General features: G+C 45.3%; 1 protein-coding gene across 3 annotated transcripts in view; it reads left to right on the forward strand.

Annotated features, from left to right (window-relative positions):
* Positions 1-19,636, forward strand: part of TMEM132C (transmembrane protein 132C) — a 193,023-nt gene that overhangs the window by 99,790 nt on the left and 73,597 nt on the right. For 2 of the 3 annotated variants that reach the window (XM_042034986.1, XM_042034987.1), the window contains exon 3: positions 6,914-7,060. The exons of the other annotated variant lie outside the window; for it this stretch is intronic. In XM_042034986.1, the coding sequence (XP_041890920.1) occupies positions 6,914-7,060 (147 nt within the window). The remainder of the gene's footprint in view (positions 1-6,913; positions 7,061-19,636) is intronic. 3 annotated transcript variants of the gene reach the window in all.

Consider the following 19,636-nt stretch of genomic DNA (forward strand, 5'->3'; position numbering starts at 1 on the left):
GCCCCTGGGCTGCAGTGGGGCTGGGAGCCGCCCCTGGGCTGCAGTGGGGCTGAGAGCCCCTGGGCTGCAGTGGGGCTGAGCCCCTGGGCTGCAGTGGGGCTGAGAGCCGCCCCTGGGCTGCAGTGGGGCTGGGAGCCCCTGGGCTGCAGTAGATGTTTCTCTGGAAGCAGGAGGAGCTGAGCTAAGTGCAGCAGCAGCTCAGTGACAGCTGCTGGGAACGTCAGGAGTTTACAGTGTTTGTCTTTGCTGCAGGCAGAATGTTAGCAGGTTGTAAATTCAGATTAGGTTTCCTCGCAGCTTGGGAGACAAATCCAGATTCTCTGTGTTGTGTAGTTCCATCCTGCTTCTATTGATAGATTTTTTTTTGGATTCCCCCTGCCTTTCCTAGCCCCTTAAGAAGTGCTATTAAAATTCGGTGCTGGAGAAAGCAGTTTTGCCATGAGATCTATTAGGAGGGTCAGTGATGGACTGTGCCTTGAGCAGGGTTATCCAAACTTCACAGAAAGCACCTCTTTCTGCTTTTCTTTTAAAACTCAACTGGTGGGATACCTGAATCCTCAGGAGAACTGGTAATGTTAACACAGAGTTAACCACAGATATCAAAGCACTGGAAGATCCCAAAATACATTGGATTTCTTTTTTGGAAAAACAAAGTCTAAAATACAGCTGACAGCATCCACCTCGTGCCTTGCAGCTGAGCCCTTCAAAGCTTCCTAAGGGATTCCTATTCCTATTGAAATAGAAGACAGCTGATTTTCCAGGGGTCTCAGGGAATTTCAGTTATGTAAGAAACACTACAAAAGATCAGCCCTTGAGCTGTTTTAGATCCCAGGACTCCTCACTGGCAATGGGGTGAATTTGTATAATATTGATGGACATTGAAGTCACCAAATGCGCAGTTTTGGGGAAGCTGAATTTAGTCCAATTTGTCTGATAGAGGAGGTTTCAGAAATAGTGAAATCTGCCTCAGCTGCTCCCTATATTCAAGAAGCTTAAGCATTCTGGTTTGGAGATTCTTAAAGGATTTTATTACTGCATTTCCAAAGTGAAATATTTCCATTTGTTCTGACGTGTTATTTTTTTCCAAAGTAATTTCAAATAGACCTACATTCTGGTCTATGGGAAGTGAAAGGAAAATTGTAAGGAGCGAAGAGCAAGAACTGCATACCTGGAGTTCAGTTGTTCTGACATTTTAAAGGCTGTTTACTCTTTTTCTGCAAAAGTGGTTTCCTGAGGGCCTTTTTTGGATACACCATGAGAGAGAAGTGCCTGAAGGAGAGAGGGTGCTCTGAACATCAGGGTCTTTTCTTTTACTGATGATTCTTGCATGGATGGCCCTTTGGAGTAGCTTCTGAGTGGGGACCAAATCTGAAATGCTGCTATTAGCAGTAATGTATTTCCTAATCACTTTAGTATCTAAATTCTGCAGTTGAGACAGGGCTCTCTTCTCCTGCTTACCTGGGCTCGTGGCTTGTAAATGAAAATTTCTGTAGGAAGAGGTGGCCACAGAGAGCACTGGTGGACATCTGCTTGCTAGAGTGGGGTGGATCAGACAGGGATCCTGTGTGGAGCCCAGCAGGAAGCTGGAGCTGATTCCTGATCCCCATATTCCCTAAACTGAGCCACAGCTACTCAATCACACTTACTCTGTCCGTGTGTTTTGCAAATTAAAGGATCACGTTTGAAAGGCTGACACAGCTAACCAGCTCATCTTCTGTTCCACTTCTGGCTTCCCAGCTTTTAACGAGTAATGGTCTGCAGGCAGATGTGTCCCGTTCCTTCGGAGCTGCAGTGAGATCTAGCAACTCATTTCATACAGAAAGATGAAAGGAAAAATACTTATTTAATAAAACAAATCTTGCTTAGTTGCTATGGTCAGTCTCTTGCCTGGGTTTTATGGGTTCCTGCAGCTGGCTTTAATCTCCTGATTTACTCTGGGAGCAAAGGAGGAGAGGAGTGAGCATAAATCATGGCAGGAAGAAGCTGAAATGGAGTTTTGAGACTTATTGTAACGTGCAGTCCAGAAACAAGCCACCAGGAGAGCTTCCTTGGGTTTCAGCAGAGTCACCATAGAGGAATTTCTTACAGTGTGATCTTTACAGCCGGGAAAGTCAAGGGCTTCTGTTAGTCTGGGCAACTAAGGGAGGGTTAGCAAAGAGTGTGGAGAAGCACCGAGGCTCCGGAGAAGACTGACCAAAAGGGGTCAGCATTTGTTAAGCTGAAACTCCAACCTGACAGCTGCGAGGAGCCGAGGATTTACTGCGGAGGATGGAGCAGGAGCATCCTCTGGGGAGGCAGCGGTGCCCTGGCCCGGCTGGCGTGGCCACGGACAGCCTCGGACAGGAGTCCGGCCACGGACAGCCTCGGACAGGAGTCCGGCCCCGCTCACGCCGAGCTGCAGCTGCCCCTGATGTTTGTGTTTGGAGTCCTTGAGAGGGAAAAGGCTCCGGCACAGCAGCGTGGGCAGCAGATGTGAGCTGAGGAGACTGCTCCAAGACTGCTCCCTGCCCTGCAGCCAGGCTGCTCCCCGATCAAAGGACACAAGGGAAGAGCGTGGCATTTTTCGGGAGCACAGGAGGCGCAGGGCTGGGAATAACCCATGGAAAACAAACAGCCTAACAGGAAACAGAAGGCTTAGAGTCTGGAAAAGTATTCCAGATATGGTGAAGCTCACTGATGGTAGGAATTTAGTACAGATTTAGCTGTACTTTCCTTAGTGCAGCCCTGCCTGCCCAAGCTGCTGTGTAAACCTTTGCTGGAGTGCAGTTTGTCCCCAGGTGAGAAGTACCTGCTGCTGCTGAGGGTAGGGCCCTGTTCCCCCCTCCAGCCATCACTTCTGCATTCCCAGGCACTGCTGCTTCCCCGACCTTGCACTGAGCCACAGCTCAGCCATCCTCTGATGGATGCTGCCAGCTCAGCGTGCCCGTGAGCTAGCTGGCATTAGTGCCAGGCTTAGGGGAGCCAGGGACCTGCACAGCCAGGGACCTGCACGGCTTCCCGTGCTGTCAGCCTGCCTGGAGCCTCAGAGCCTTCCTCTGCAGGTCCTTGTCTGTAGCACAGCACACCCAAGCAAAGCAGCTCCGCTGGGATCCGCATTCTGAGTGTGGATTCCTCTGGAATAAGAGGGGTGATGCTCTCTAGCATTAGCACACATCAGCAAAATCATACACGGGAAGAGCTGTTGGGAGCACTCAGCGGCCTGCCCTCTCTATAGCACTGCTGCAGGTAGCAGAACCCTTCTGTGGCCATCGCAGTTTTGCAAGATTACAATTTAAATTTAAATAGGAAGCTATAATTTGAGCTCCTTAAATCATAAGTCACATCTTCAGCTCTGGCTGTTGCTGATTCAGTTGCCTTTTGGTTGCTGTCTTTAATAGTTGTACAGTATTATGTCTAAATACTGCTGACATTTCTTGTAATTTGAGGACAGTGAAATGGAATAGTTGGATTTTCATCTACAGTTGATCAGAATGCATTAATTAGAGGCATCATTTCTAGGTTTGACATGTTAGGAAGGTGAGGTGCTAAATGGAAATCTTTGTATATAACTGACAGCTTCAAGTTGAAAATTAAGTATTTGCTTGGAAATTGCACATTTGCTGTGTGATTGTGTGGGTAAATAAATGCTTTTTACTTGGTCTCGACACAAATTAAGTAATGATTCCTAGGTAAGCTGCTGGAGACTCTCTGTAATGGCTTTGAGATGCTGCTTGCTCTGCATGCCAGCAAAATCTTTTAATTCTCCATTTGAGAGATTTAAAGAGACAGTTATTTTGAGACAAAGCTGAGGCAGAGATTCCCGTGCTGTGAATTAATAACCTCAGAAGTTCAAGTAAGAAAATCTTCCAGTGCTCTGGCTGCCATGTGTTCAGAGAGCTTGGAACCCCATCCAGACAGAGTCCTTTACCCGGTGAGAGAGCTGACCTCTGGTGTTCTGTGCTGTTCCTAAGGATGGGCTCTGCTCCATCTTTCCATTCAAGCTTTGCTTTTGTCAGGAGATCAAAGGCTGTGCCTAACTTCCAGCACACAGACAATAGCCCTCAAATAACGGAGCTGCTGCCCTCAGGTTTTGTGCTTATTTAGTTCTGGGCAATTTAGTGACACTCCCAGATGGTTGTTCAGAATGACGTTGGAGAGGAAGATTTTGGCTCCGCTTTGGGTGGAAGTCCACGCTGACAAGTTATGGCTGGTGGATTCTTGCAGGTCATGGAGCTGTGAGAAAAGCCCCTGTGTGAGGACAACTTGTGGATAAGCAGAAATAGCAAAGAACTTTCCAATTGCAGTGGGGAACCCCACACTGAGGAAACTTGGAGAACTTCAGCTGTTTGTCCTCTCCATTTATTGTCACCCTACCCTCCAACCTTAAGTAAACGTGGTAAATGTGTAAATACTGTGAGATGAGGAGGGTAAATACAGGAAACTGTCAAATCATTTGGCCTCCAGGTCCTCGGTCTCGGGGTTTATTGAGGTAGTATAACTTACAAATTTTTATGTACGAAGTTGGCGCTATTGATTTAAAAAAATGAACATTTAATCACAAGCATACAACAAGGTCAACAAATCTTTGGTAAGTAATTAAATAGACTTTTCCTTGCTAGCACTCAAACACCAAGTAAATAAAAATTGAAGTGAAAATATTTGTAGCATATGCATACAGATTGCATTTGGAAGTGTGCAGGGCTCAGTTCTGTCTGACTTAATTCTGATTCCTCCATTGACCTTGTTATGTAAAACTCAATGCCCTTTTTAGAGGGAGAGTTGCAAATTGTGCTTCTGCATATTTATTTCGGAAGTTCAATCTTCTGGGTGTTCATACCCTAATTCCAGTCCTAAGTGCAATCACAACATTGATTTTTCTCACTAAACATAACCTACTTTACCCTGGGATGGAATTTTTTTTTAATGGGCTTTATATAATGGCATATGTGAAAACCACTCAACTTAATGCCCCATCCTGTAGTTAATTAACAAAATGGCATTGTAGCCGTGGTCTCTCATCCTCTGGCAGTGTGTATGACCACTAACCTTGGCCATACACAATGTCCATCCTAATTAACAGGAGCCCAGGTATTGACTGTGTCAAGCTTCATGGTGGAAAGACCAATTTGCAGCTGCTGACAGAGTTGTAATTCTGTTGAAAATCCAAACAGGGGAACCTCATTTTGAGTGGTGTTTTGTCATTTCAGAGCCTGTCTCAAGGAAAGCTGAACAAAGTACAAACTTTGATGAGTTTTTAACTTCCCTCCAGTTGCTAAATTGCAGTGTCCTAAAATACATCCAAACATCTCCTAAAATACAGATTGCCATAGACATGCTGCTGGATTTACACAGCTTCAAGATTGGCAGGAGTGTTTTATAAGTACTGAAACATTAATTTATTGTTCATTTATTTGAACTGCAATATACTGGAAAACTTAATGGGACCTAAAGCTTTAATGAACCTTCAGGAACAAATTTGATTCTTCCTTTGCCTTTCCTGTTTTCGTTTCTGAGTAATTCAGCTGAAGGCACTAGAGATTCACCAGGCTACTTTTACTAGAGCAAGGCAGGAGTCTGTAAAGCTCCGTGGTGTTTCATGTTGCAAATGAGAGAATTAATCATTTATGCTTTTTTACTGAGAAGAAAAAAAAAAACCCTTTTCTTTTTCAATGCCTTAAATTAATTGTGTTTTGTTGGAAAACTGCAAGAAGACAAGTACTCTCAGTCATTCCTAACAACAGCTTTTGAGTGTTTTATTGGCTGAAGATGCAAAAAGACCAGTTTTTTAAAGAAATGTAGGTGCCAAGTCCTCATAAACGTCAACAAGATACCAACATCTTGCTAGAGGATGATTTCTGCTCAGTAACGAACATTTTGTTGTAAAAGTATTTTAGAAAGCTGTGATTTTAAATTTAGCCTCTGTGCTGTGGTGAAGCCAGTCCCTGCTGGGAGAGGCTGTGGTGGCCACGCTGGTGGTGTGGAGTCCAGCAGCCCTTGCCCTTCTTCGTCTGAGGGTGAGGCCCAGCCACTCACAGGGCTGGGAACCCCTGAGTGCATCCTCCTCCCCACACACTCATCATCCCTTTGTCCCTCACTGTCTTCAGAAGAGAAAGGCTGCATAACTTTATCTTCCCCATTCTTGGTGCTTTGTGATACAGCTGAGGATCAGCAGTTAAACATTCCGCACCCAAATAACGCCTTTGCTGGGAATTCTTTGTACAAATGCTCTTTAATTAGCAAGTGTTCTGTAATTAACCTTCCATGCAGTTGTTGCTGATGTTATTAGCATCACTAGATAAATACAGTTGGCTTTTCCACAGGGCACAACAACTAAGAGTGGCAGAAATCTGCATCCTGTAAGAACATCTCTGGGTTACAAAGTCTTGTCTTAACCAACAGCTCTATTCTCTCCAGGCTGGAGATTTCAAACAGAAATGTCCTTGGGAATCTGTAGTAAAGAGGAAATTATCAGGCAGAGGAGCAGCAGTCCACTGATACCTAGAATAACATAATCTAGAATAAAACAGCTTACTAAAAATCCTCCTGTGGAGCATGCCTCTGGGCAGTGATGAGGCACAACTTTGTCTCGATACAGACAAACATTCCAGACTCTCCTGTGTCGGGACAAGCTTCTCTTTGGAAACAAAATATTGCCTGAACAGAGGAAAGAACCTTGAGTGCGGGTTTTCCTACAGGTTCAGTTTGAATGCTAACTCCAGCCTGCTGTTGGCAGAACAGAAGGCCGTGCCCAAGAAATGTGATGTTGCCATAGGTCTGCATTCGTGGTATCACTCTCTTATTTACTGATGGATTAGAAGTGCATCTAATGCTTACCTTGAAACCCATCTACTGAGATTCCCATGCCTGAGCTGCATTCAAAGATCCCAGTCCTGAATGAGTCTTGTAAACCTTTTATGACTGCTCTTTCCAACAGGGCAAAGGTGAAGAAAGGTGTGAACATTCTCGGTGCAAAGACAAGTGACCCCCGGCAGTGGGACGTGCAACAAGAGGTGGGCAATGGTGGGAAGCACTCAACCACTACAGTTATTTGTCAGAGGATAGCCCCAAGTTCAAGGAACAGGTATGAGACCTCGTCTTCTTTGGCACATTAAACTCATTTATGTCCATGACACCATTCAGTGCTTGAAAGACTTAAGGCTTGTAGTCCCACTGCTCACAGCTATTAAAGCTGTAGCCTGGGTATCTGGAGCCACTCACGTTAACTGTGGTACCATCTGCTGATCTACAACGGGTAATAAAATTCATCAGTTCAAATGAAACAAATTAATAGAATAGACCTGCACTGGGGGCGGAGGGTGGTGTCATTTTGGTAGGAATATGAATATTCTTAATTTCAAAGGGTTTTACTGAACCTTTAGTTTTTTGGGTTGATAGTTTTGACCTTGTTTCTCTGAATGTATCACAGCCTCTGTGGCTGGTTCATCAAGCAAGCAGTGAATTCTTCTGCAGTGAGCCACTGTACGGGGTAATTCAAACCTCCCAGAGTCTCGTGTGCAATACAGAAGAATTCACTTTAGCAAACAGTTGCTTCTTCCTGAGCTGGAGGTTCCTTTGACCTGCTGGTGAGTGTCTGAGGCAAAGCCCTGTGGGCAGCACTGGGATGAACTGGGCTGCCAGTGCCTGCCTCCCTGTTTGCTGTGTTTTTAGGGACTTGGTCTGGCTGTTCCACAGCACAAAAGCAGGGCTTTCTGCATAAGCAGGATTGTCTTCCATGGTGCACAGTAAAGTTGTGTATTTTCAGTGGAAATTATTTTGCTCCTCCCAGGCTTCGTCTTAATGAATTCTCACAGCACTGCTGTACATTAGTCCATGCAGAGAATTTCCCACTGTAGAGATCCAAAGAATGCTTCCCCAGCTCTGTGATTATTGTTAGCCCCAAACCTGGGCTCTTTGAAGAGCACCATGAAATCTTTGGTGGATGCTGGGTTGGTTATTGCTTTGTACAACTCCTTCAGGCACAGAGAAGCTGAGCAGATTTTAACTTTTGTATTCTGTGCCCAAATATTGGACATGTGTAAAGTTTAGAAATTCCTCTTGCATGAGCAGCTCCTGATGAGCTGATTGTCTGATTCAGTGTGTTTCCACTTGGTGACTGATCTCTCTCTGTCTTTATCTCAACTCTGAGCCTTTCATTCTGTTATTTCTCCCTGTCCAGCTGAGGAGGGGAAAGACGGAGCTGCTTTAGTGGGCACCAGGCATCCAACCAGGGTCAACCCACCTTGGGACTGGTAAAAGGAAAGGAAAAATATATCATTTGAGGCTGCCAGGAGTAAAAATGAAACCAGTTTGAAAGGGAGGACACAGCTTTAGAACAGCATGTAGCTCTGAGCAGATTTGCAACTGCAGAACCATAATAGTCAGGTTATCAAACCCCACATTAAATCTCCTCAATCCAATTTGCATGAAGTCTAATTAACCCATAAAAATATTTCTGGCACTAATTATGCAAATAAAACCCAGTGTTTTGATTAATGCCTCTCTCATTTGTGTATGTAAATAGTTGCTGTCTTCTGAAAGCGTGATGAGCCTTGGTTTGAGAGAAATGTTGGTGTACGGGGAAGAGCTGGGTAGGGACGCCTGGAGGTGTGTACAGAGATCCTGGAGGGAAAGCACACGGTGTAGTGGGCGTTACTGAGATTCTGAGTGTCACTTGGAGCCCTCTGCACGGAGCACTAATACTCTATTAAGGTAATTTAATTTGGTGGAGATCTGCACGTCCCTAATGGGATCTTCCTGCGCTGCCACCAGGTCTTCCAGGCTGGTTCAGCAGTGCAGTCCGTGGAGGGGATGTGCAGTTCTGTACCGAGGTCAGTGTGGGTGTGAGGTGCAGTTCTGGAGTTCCAGCACCAGCACTGGCTCATCCTCCCTGCAGCAAACTCAGCCAGCTCAGAGGTAATACTGGTTAATTTGTGTAGTAGAAGGAGCTTTCCACTGTGTGTGCTCAGGAACCTCCCTGCTGCACCATGGAGAGCCATTGCCCTCTTTCCCCTTCATACCCCTAGAAACACGTGCCCAGACTCAATAAAAATACTCATTTTTGTTTCCGTGTTGCTTTTCCTTTCTTACACATTTCTCTGTCATTAGTGTATGGATATAATCACATTGTAAGCACTTTGAAACAAGCAGTATGAGTCTGTGTGCAACAGCACCTAACACCCTTTCTATATAAATAATAGAACACAAGAGGTATTTTAGATACATCACATCAGTAATTGTTTACCATTACTTTTTGAGAATTTAAGTGGGTCATGCTTCTTCGCTTTTTTAAGAAATACTTTGTGGTGCTGAAGCCAGGAGCCAGATCTTAGCTCAGATTTATTCAAAAAGGCTTTGTAACTATAGCAAGTAACTGCAAACAGCTTGAAATCAGCAATGTTTGTGTGCCTCATAATGCAATTTCTGCTGAGATTCAAGTAGCTATTGATGAGGATAACAACAGTGTTGATTAGTGAAAACAAGCCTTAGATAACTGCTTGCTTGCTTGTTTGCCTTTGTTGTCTCTGCTTCTGGAAGTTTGATGTGTGTGCTCGGGGTAGACAAAAGGATATTTTTGGTTACTACTGGAACCGGTTCCATATCTCAGGATTGCCTCTGTTTGGTTCCAGCCTAAGGCTCGTGTGGTTGGTTTCTGAGGTACCACACTGACCTGAGAACAGCCCCAGCAGAAGGGCTCCTGGCTGCTGTGTAGTTTATTCTGGGTTTGCACCACAGGGGAGGAGAGCTGTCCCAAGGCAGAGCAAGGGCGATTTCTGTCATTTATTTGGGGTTTTCTTCTAATATAGCAAACCTCCACCTGCTGCCTTGCTGTCAGCTGTGGGGATGAGAAAGGTGAAGGGTGGGAGCAAGGAGGGTAAGGGGAATTTCTTAGGCTGGCTTCTCTGCCAAAGCCAAAGCACCAGAGCATCCTGTAACTGCAGTCTCAGGAACTCAGAACTGGCTCTGATCTAGGCCTAACTCCTCTTGCTCCTGCAAACCTGGGAGTGCCCTGGAACAAGCTGCCCTCAGTCTGCTCTCGGGCCGACATTTCTGGCCCTGGACTGGCACTTTGTATGTGGGGGAATGGAGTCACCCAGGACTTTGGGCTTCTGTCAGCCAGGCAGAGGAACTGAGTGCAGGGAACAGAGAGATTTAGAAAAAAACTGACATAATGGAAAACTGCTGTGATGTAGCACTTTATCCTCTTGGCCTTGAACTTTTGGAGAGGCCTGTGGGCTTATGGCTCTGCAGCCATCTGTCTGATAAAGAGGCAGGCTCGGGAAGAGTGCTTCCAGATGCTGTGTTTGTGTTTCAGGCCGTGTCACAATCACTTCTTCCCTCTCGCCACATGTGCGCACGTTCTGTTGGATTGGGGTTGTTGTGGCTATCTGTTCACACCGTCTGGGCATCACTGGAAACAGTAATGATATTAGGAGGCTGTGTTTTGTATCATCAGGATGTGGAGGAAAGCAACAAAGCCACTGCAGATCCCTCCCCTGTCTGGTAGCACCATATGCTGCCGAGGGATGTCGGTGAAATGAATTCTCTTGTGATTGAAAAATAAAAGGAAAATATGTATGTACAATGTGAGTCAGGCTTGAAAAAGTGTGAGCCATGTGGAGTGTGTCTGCCTGTACCAGAACACAGCCAGTCTGCACCCAGCATGGGAACAGACAAGAGTAGTCACACATTATGAGCAGGGTAGGTGTTATTAATTATTTCAGAATCTGGGTCATCCTGCCCTGGCAGTTTTGGGTCAGAGTGGTTTGCAGAGCTCAGCAGAGTGGCAGTGGTGTCTGCTGACCTCAAAGCCTTGCAGCCTGAGCAGAGAGCACGATTCTCACAAGGATTCAGAGGTTTAGTGCTTGTGGGTCAGGATTTTTTCATGCCAGTTGTTTATCCTTTTGACTGATAATCAAGGCAAGAGCAGAGCTGAGATGGCACATGCCAGTGCTGTAGGTGCTTGGGAAGTTGTACACGTCTTCAGGAGGTCACATCTGTGTGTGCAGGGACTGAGCTGTACAAACTGTGGAGATACTTTGGGAGGAAGACACCAGCAATGGGTGTCTTAGACCATTAAACCCTGAAACAGAAACGATTTCCATTCATTTACGGGAAATGCACATCTGAGCAGGCATTATATGTAGATATATGAGCCGAAGGAGAGCTCAGGAGAATCTCCATTCTTCACTGGATGCGGGGAGAAACACCATGACAAAGGATGAGGAGAAGGCTGAGCTACTAAATGCCCTCAGTTGAGCCGAATGAAGCCTCCATAATTCAAGGAAAGGTTGGGAAAAGGGCCCAGGGGTGTTGGTTGGCAGCTGGCTGAACGTGAGCCAGTTGAGTGCTCAGGTAGGGCAAGAGGAGATGCCTCAAATTGCACCATGGGAGGTTTAGATTGGACATGAGGAAAAAATTCACCACTGAAAGGTTGTCAGGCACTGGAGCAGGCTGCCCAGGGAAGGTGTCCCAGGAGGTATTTGAAAGACAAGTGGATGTGGTGCTTGGGGATGTGGTTTGGTGTGGACTTGGCAGTGCTGGGTGAATGGTTGGACTCAGTGACCTTAATTAAAAGTCTCCCATCCTCACCAAGTCGTGATTCTGGCCTTTTGTTTGGAGCATTGTGCAAATTTCAGTGCAGCCTTTTAGGCTGCTGGTAAATTACTGGTGCAGCCCTGGGAGCTTCCAGCGTGAGTCATTCTTGTGCTGTGCATCTGTCTGCTCCCAGTGGCACGTGGGAGTGTGTGTGGTGTCCATAACTGCATCAGGAGTTAGAGCTGAGCCTTTCCCTGCTGCCGTAAAGATCCCTTCCCTCCCTGCTTTCTCATCTGATTTCCCAAATAACTTCTCTTTGCCTGCTGTCCTTGCCCTGTGAGGTTTCTCTTTGTTAGGATGCCCACTCCAGGTCAGATGAGGGCACAGATGTCTCCAGTGTGCAGCGGAGGTGCCGGAGCCACGCTGGACATCTGCACATAGGGATGAGGCTCAGCCAGCTGTGCCGAGGAGCAGTATCTTTTCTAGGGCACAGAGGACTGGGGTTGGAAGGTGGCTTCCCAAAGGAGCCTTTCATATGGCTCCTGTTTCGCTGCTTTGAATGTCAGGAGTGTTTATTGAAGCCCTGAGCCGGGAGGGAGGATACGAAGGATGTCTCTGGTGTCTCTCAGGAATAGCTGCTGCGGGAAGGAGGCGGCTGCTCCGTTGTCTCTGGCTGCTGCAGTGTCTCAGGGAGTGTCTGCACAGACTGTCTTGGGAGGGAGTATTTGTTTCCTAGAGCTGCCTGTGCCCTGTGTGGCTGTGGGATCAGGGCAGCCTGTTGAACCTTGTGCATCCTGAGTGGCTCTGGGTTACTGGGCAGCCCTCGCTCACCCTACGGAGAAGTGAATTCCATGGGAGCCCTCGTGGACAAGGACCCTTACAGAGCCCAAAGGACCCCTTCTTCTCACCCCTTGCGGGACTGCAAGTTCAGAAAGGTGCCATTTGAGATAAGTAGCAATTGTCATGGCAGCAGCACAGGTCTGGGTGGTGCTCCTGCAGCAGCTGGCCCTGCCAAAACCCGGCAGCGCCGTCAGAGCAGACCCTGCATCCAGCACAGACCGTGCTCTGCTGCTCAGCAGCAGCAGTCCCTCCTCTCCAACAGCCTGGCTGAGAAAACAAACTGCCTCTGCACAAGTGGTGGGCAGGATAATAACGGAGAAGTGTTTTCTTCCTGATCAGGTATTTCACAACATTCTCTCTTCTGTTGGAAATTCAAAGCAGGGGGTTGTAATCTCATGTGAGGTTTTTGAAGGCCAGTTGTTAGGTGCTGTTGAAAGGGATTTTCTTGTTGGATTTCGACAGAACCTCTGTTAGACTTAGTCCTCACCATTCAAAAACTACTACATTAATCTTTATAGATAACTTAAATTAGTATTAGCCAAGGAGTAAGGCATGCCCATAAGTTTTTTATCTAAGAGAAGAAATTAGAGATGAGTAGAAAGTAGAGATGAGATAAAAAAATGCATTAAAGAGATCTACCCATGATCTCTACAGAACTTCCAGTTGCAATAATTTTTTTTTTTTTTTTTAATCTCCTTTGGAGTTCCTGGGTCTGTTGGGAAGCAAAAGGGCTGAAGCTCCAAGAGAAAGGTCATTCTTCACATATTTCTTGCCCAAATGAAAGCATTAAATTTGTTTGCACAGCAAATTTGTATAGTTTGGAAAAGCTTTTTATGTACTTATCAAAACCAAGTGCTGGAGGCTCAGTCAAAGCCTGCAGTAACCCAGCCTTGCTGAGAAAGCTGCAGCCAGTGCCTTCCTTGCTTTCCAGGCAGGTTGGATATATTGTTTTATTTCATTAGAATGTAAATAGAGAAGAGCCCACACAAACAGAATAGATGTGCAGTCATGGAATAATGGGACAACAGCTTTCCAGTCGTTCCAGGTTGACAGACAGGTTCAGTAATAACTGCTAACTCCTGATGTCCAGGGTGAGAGGATTTTCTGGCTCTCTGACAAGGTAATCATTTCTCAAGAGCGACCTGCAAACACAGAGTCTGCTTTTCAGCTTTCACTTAGGCTTGGGAACGTGTTTTGAAGCACTCCTGGAATATGCAGGAGGAAAGGCTGCCCGTCCCACTGGCATCTTCTGCCCCACACTGCTGCGTTCTGGCCCCTTGCACACAGCAATCCCCATTGTAATAACCTGTAATTCACAGTGAAGTTATCCACCAGAATCTTCTCCTGATGCAGCGTATTTGTGGGCTGACACTTCTGCTCCTTTTCTCTTTGCACTTTAAATCTCCTTTGGGGCAAGGTCAGCTCTTACTTTTGTGTGCCGCTGTTTGGATGGTTGAGCAGGTATTGTAATGGAGCCTTCCTTGCGATTTGGAGGCAGTGGAAGATAAGAGACAAAAGATGCAGAACTGGGGAGGAGGAATCTGTGCGTGTGTATTTTTTCTCACCCTGCCTTTGAAGCAGAAACATCTGCTGAAAGCCACAAACAGCTGAGTTCAGCAGTACCACATCACGCTGCCAAGCAACTCTGCTTCCCTCTGTAACTTTCACAGCAGAGGAAATAAATCAGTCAGGCAATAAAGAATGGAGCAAATTTAGGAAAAAGTGCCAAAAGCCAAACCTTTCAAGAATAAAGTGAATAAGAACTTTGTTAGTATTCGGCGAAGCAAATTGAAATATGTTTCTTACACATGTAAACCCTCTGTGCCATTGCTGCTTGAGGAATTTTGTAGTAACAAAACTCCTCTGAGCTAAAGACACTTAAAACTGGTGAGGAGAGACCTCTAGAAAGCTGACTACAATACAATAAAAGACAATTAGATGATTTTAAATATTTTTTCCATCCAGTGTCTCTGTCAGATCAGTCACAGCTGACCAACTAACAGTGGTGAAGTATCACCATCGATCTGAAACCTTTACATTCCTTACACAAAACACAATATATTAGACAGCTGAACCATTTGTTTCTGCACTGGCTTACTGAGATATACTCTTCCAGTCAAAGTTACTTCGGTTTGATGTGTTACTGCCTATTTAAAGTACAGATAAAAAAAAAATCTCTATTTCTTGTTACATAGTAATGTGGACTGCTCTGTGAAACAGGTGGAAAATTATTACATAAATGTTAAGTCTTTGTTGTAATCTTACAAGTTAAGCAAGGCTGTTAAGAAAACCAGTTGGCAAGTGCTGACGGGGAGGATTTGGGGATGTGCTGCTGGTGCTCTCCTGCTCCCCGCTGGCAGCAGAGCCGTCCCTGCAGCCCCCATTCCTGCCTGCCCTTCTGCTCCAGATCATTAAGTTGTGTTCCCAGCTGCCCCTCGTGCGGAGCTCAGTCCGTTCCTTCTACACCTGCAGCAGGGGATGGTCAAACATGGCACAGTTTGAGGGCCTGATCTGTCAGGTGGGGTTGGTGCATCAGTCCAGGTGTGTTTGCTGCTCTGAGGCTCTTACATCTCAGGCATAGAAAACCTTGCTCCTCTCCTCTCCAGTTATCTCTGTAGAAAGGTGTTGGGAACTGCTGGGCTCTTGTCCTGCCGCTCTCCAGGGCTTTTTTGTGTTCCATGCACTCCTGTCTGTCTCCATCCACCTGCTGTCCCTCTGCTGGAGCAGGCAGGAGGTTCATTGATTGTGCAGCAGGGTCCCAGCACATGACAAACACAATAACAAATTATCACATCCTTTATCTGGTTAGTTCCCTGTCTCTGCCTGCAAATACTTGAATGGATCCTTTGTAGGCTGACTTAGAGATAATGGGAATTTGTTGCATAACTGGGAGCAGGCCCCATTAGCAGTGCCTCAGAGTGCAGGAAGCAGCAGCATTACTGCTCTGCAAACGCTCCCAGCCTGGGAGCACTGTTAGCAGACACAACAGTTCGTGGAATTCAAGCTGGACAGAACACAACTCAGCAAAACCCAGGGCTTCTCACATTCTCTTGAGGATGGATTCCATTCAGCTCGCCCTGCACGTTTTACACTGTAAAGCAGGGATAATACATGACCTTTTACAAGCTTAGGAAGTAAAAATCTCTGCCTGTTATAGAAAAAGCAACTCCTGTAGTTTAAAGAGCTGTCTTGTATCAGAGATCATTGCTGTTCTCCACACAACTCACCCTTGAAAGAGGAGTTATTCTATTGGCTTCTGTAAGTCATCATTTGCAGATCATAATTTATCTGCAGCTCAGGCTGCAGGGAGACCTCTGGTATTTCACGTTCTGGGAATGACAGAAGATCTCAGGTTTTTTCACTGTCACTTCATGGTGAATACCAGCAAATACTGACATTTTAAAAGGCAGCCTTTTATTTTCAGAGCTGTACAGCCACAGTCCCTTAAGTGTAAATCAGTGTTGGATTTGTGTTGCACTGTGTCAAGGGCTTGTACAGATCACCTGCTCTGAGCTGGGGTTTGTTCATGGATTGGTGGCTTGGAGGGGACATAGGAAGTGTTTGGAGGATTCTCTACATTTCCTGAAAGCTTAGCAAGATAGAGCCTCACTGCTCTTTTGAAAGGTGGTAAATGTCTGTGAATGCCCCAAAAAAGGTCAAATCCTAGCTAAATAAGTCCCTGGACTCCTGTTTCTTTGAGTAGATGTTATGGAGCATGAAGATCTGTAAGCACATCCTTTTGTAGTGCTTTCAAAATTAGGGATGAAAAAACAAATGGGAGTAGCAGTGTTATACAAGAGTTGCTAATGTTTTTTGATGCACTTTTTCCTTAAGCAAGGTAATTCAATACTTTTTCTTGGAAAAATCTGTGATGTGTCCCTGTTGCTTGGGAGGCTCAGGAGGAGGAGTGTCAAGGACTAGATTGAATCAGTCCATGTCCACTGGAACAACGTAGAGGGGTTTGTACCACAGTCATTCACAAAAAACTTCTACAGCTTTGTTGTTACTGCTTTACCAACATGCCAGTAATTTCATGGGGAAGTGAGTTTATTAAAGAAAACCAAGATGTTTGTTGTAGAGAGGCTTTTGGATCGATCAGTGCTGAATTCCTGATGGCTTGCCAGGAATTTCAGTCCCAGTTAAGTTTCCAGGGAAGAAACCTCAGCTTCATTGAAGCAAATGGCAAAATTTCCTTTGCAGACTGAATTTCACCCCAAGTTTAGAAGAAATTTTGACTCTTCTCTCCTTTCTGCTCTCTGATGTACAGCTCAGAAAACGAGGTAATCTCTCCCATCCAGGGCTGTGACAACAGCTTGCACCCTCCCCTCCCATGTGTACACCTTCATACATGATGGTAATTATTACAAAAAGGGGTTTGAAGTAGCACCCCATTGATTTTTGGCTTCCATGCTGCAGATTAATGGACAGAGCTCGCACTCTTTGTAATCACACTGGTAGAAATTCAATAATGACTGCCAGAGTACTCAAGTGATGAATTCAGACACTGAATTCATCCCTATTTCAACTATTTTTAATGAGACTGGCATGTTTGGCAGTGCCATCAGATGGTTTGGAAAGCGAGGTGCCCTGTCAACCAAAGCATCACTGATGGGCCAGCTAAGGAGAATTTCAGTGTTTGCATCTGTTCTCTTACCCAGAGTAGGTCACAGTGTCTGTGTGGCATGGAATTCATTCACTGGAATGTACTGAGCAAAAGAAATCTGTGATGTGTGTGATCTGGATGCAGTACTCCACTAGAACAAGATTTCAGCCAAATCAGAGCTCAGCAAGTATCACTGACAATCCCCAAAGTAGCAGAGTCTCTCTGCTTAGTTTAGCAATTGTTCACTTAGGTTTGGAGGCTTTAATTGCATGTGATTATCATTTCCTGTGGCGTTTTTGTCATGTCTGAGAAAGTGCAGGAGCATGGTGAGGCTCTCCACTTGGAGATGCTATTTGTCAATTTTTATCTTGAGAAATGTCCAGAGATTTAATGAGACTGGGAAGGAATATTTAAAAGCTGAATCTCTTCGTTGCTGTATGTATGTTTGGCTGTCTGTATGTGGGCAGTTCCACTGTTTGGTTATGCCTGCTGTGATTTCCTCACCAGCTGTAAAACCCCTGTACATTACAGATAAACATTGTTTAAATGCAGGGTAAATTCCCAACAGAACTCCTGGAAAAGTCACAGTAAGTGCAGGGGACTTGACCACTCAGAATTGGCCAGAAACTCCCAGAACCACCCAAGAAGGGGATTGTTGCCATCTTCTGTTAATCAAAGCTGTGTTAATTATTTTGACAGGCAGCCTCTCCTGTTCTCTGCAGTATTTGTGGGGCTGGTAGAGTTGCTGAGGTGAGATGAAACACAGAGTCATCAAACATGATATAATTACCACGTCCCTCAGTGATGCAAATCATCAGAGATTTGTTGTGGTTCACTGTGGATCACACATTAATTCATCATGTGGGTTTATTAAACAAAAAATATCCCACACGATACCCAGAGTCATAGAGCAGCTTGCATTTAGAGCAAACCCAGGACACTCGAGGGCAAGTGGCTTTTACGTGTTGTGCATAAATAGGCTCTGACTTTTTAAATGTTGGAAAAGTATGAACTCTTCACCACCATCTGCTCCCAGAGGATTCCTGATTTCACTGGCTTTGCTTTGACCTCGACAACTGGTTTTGAAGAGATGTGTCTGTAATTGGCAACAGGAGTTAAGACCCAGCTCTCAGGACAAAGAAATAACCAGGTTCTGAATTTGGAGCTCGATTCAGCGTTCAGTGAGGTCTAGGGAAGAATGTCCATTAGCTTTAACATTTCTGTGTTTGTGTGAATATATATCTTTAATTCAGGTCACACACTCTTGACCCTGGAGCAAGAGCACAGCGGGGATGTGCATGAGCAAGAGAGTCCTTCCAGGCCCCAGAGTTGGGGCATCACCCACACATGGGATGGAGAGATGCTTTAACCCCCAAAGTGCACTAAATTATTTCTATTTGTTATTATTTGCCATCTTTCCTGTGTTTCCAGTTTTCAGTCCCCCGTGTACGTGTGAGAGACAGAGTCTCAATTTCAGTGACACTCTCAAGATAAACCCCAGCTTATGTGGAGTAAGCAGCTGACTGAAGTATTTATCAGGCTCTATTATAGCTGTTCCTGCCTGCTGGAAAATTATTCACAAATACACAAGCATGACTTCATTTTGCCAGGAAGCAAGACCATTAATCCTGCCTACTTTGAAGCCACGTCTTTTGTGGACTGTGGTGGGTAACTTATCTGTTCAGATTACTTAGATTGTTGGAGACTTCATCCCTTTGTAATGTTAATGACTGCTGAGTAGCTCAGCCCTGCATGAGAATTTTTTCTTGTATTTAAGACTATTTTTCTTTTCCATCTTAGGTTTTTTCTTGTATTTTCTTACATTTGACTGTGCTTAGTTCTAAATTCTTGCATTTCTTATTTTACTATGTATTTAAATTTTTTTTATATAATAAATCCTCTCAAAGGGGGATTTGGTTTCTAAGGAGTTAATTGCTGCGTGCTATTTTACTCATGAGCCAATTGAATCAGATAATTTGCTGTTTCCTGAGTAATGTCAGAGAGTGTACAGAAAGATCTTTTGTTCCACTGAAGATGTTAAAGAGGGTTTGAGGATTCCTTTCTCTGCAAATCCTTTACATGAAAGATTTACAGTATGTACGCTCCAAGATTTGGAAATGCTGCTATTTAAGCATCTACACGTGTAATTAGTCACTAATTGTTAGCAGCTCCTACTCTCTTTAGCTATTTTATTAGACCTGTTCCAGGTATCGCTGAAATCAGATCAGGAGAGTGCGTAAACCCCTCAGTTTTATAGATGCTGCTGGTTCTTCACCTTAAGCAGGGAAAGATGGAATTTTCCAAGGCACTGGAGTGCCAAGGTTTGCACCCCTGAAGTTCAAGAGCTTTTTGGTGATTGTAGCCCCCAGCTCCTTTCTGTAGGACCCCAGCCTGGCCTGTGCTCCCCTGGGGACAGCTCCACCTCCCTTCCCAACAGCAGCTCCCTCATTTCACACGTACAAAGCACAATTGCACTCCTTGGAGGAACCTTTTTGTTTTCACCTTCTCTGTGGGTCAGTGCTGCTGGTTTTCTTACCAGAGACTGGCAGCCAAAATCCTGCTGGAGACACCCTGGGAGGACAGGATGAGCACGAGTGATTGTGGGGATCAAGGACGAGGAGCAGCAGCTCTGGAGCTCTGGTTATGGAGTGATTGTGAGGGATCACGAGGAGCAGCAGC

Source organism: Corvus kubaryi, unplaced genomic scaffold (genome assembly GCF_017639235.1).
Source record: "Corvus kubaryi isolate FWS band 111438036 unplaced genomic scaffold, C.kubaryi_AGA036_p1.0 37382, whole genome shotgun sequence".
NCBI classification, from domain to species: domain Eukaryota; kingdom Metazoa; phylum Chordata; class Aves; order Passeriformes; family Corvidae; genus Corvus; species Corvus kubaryi.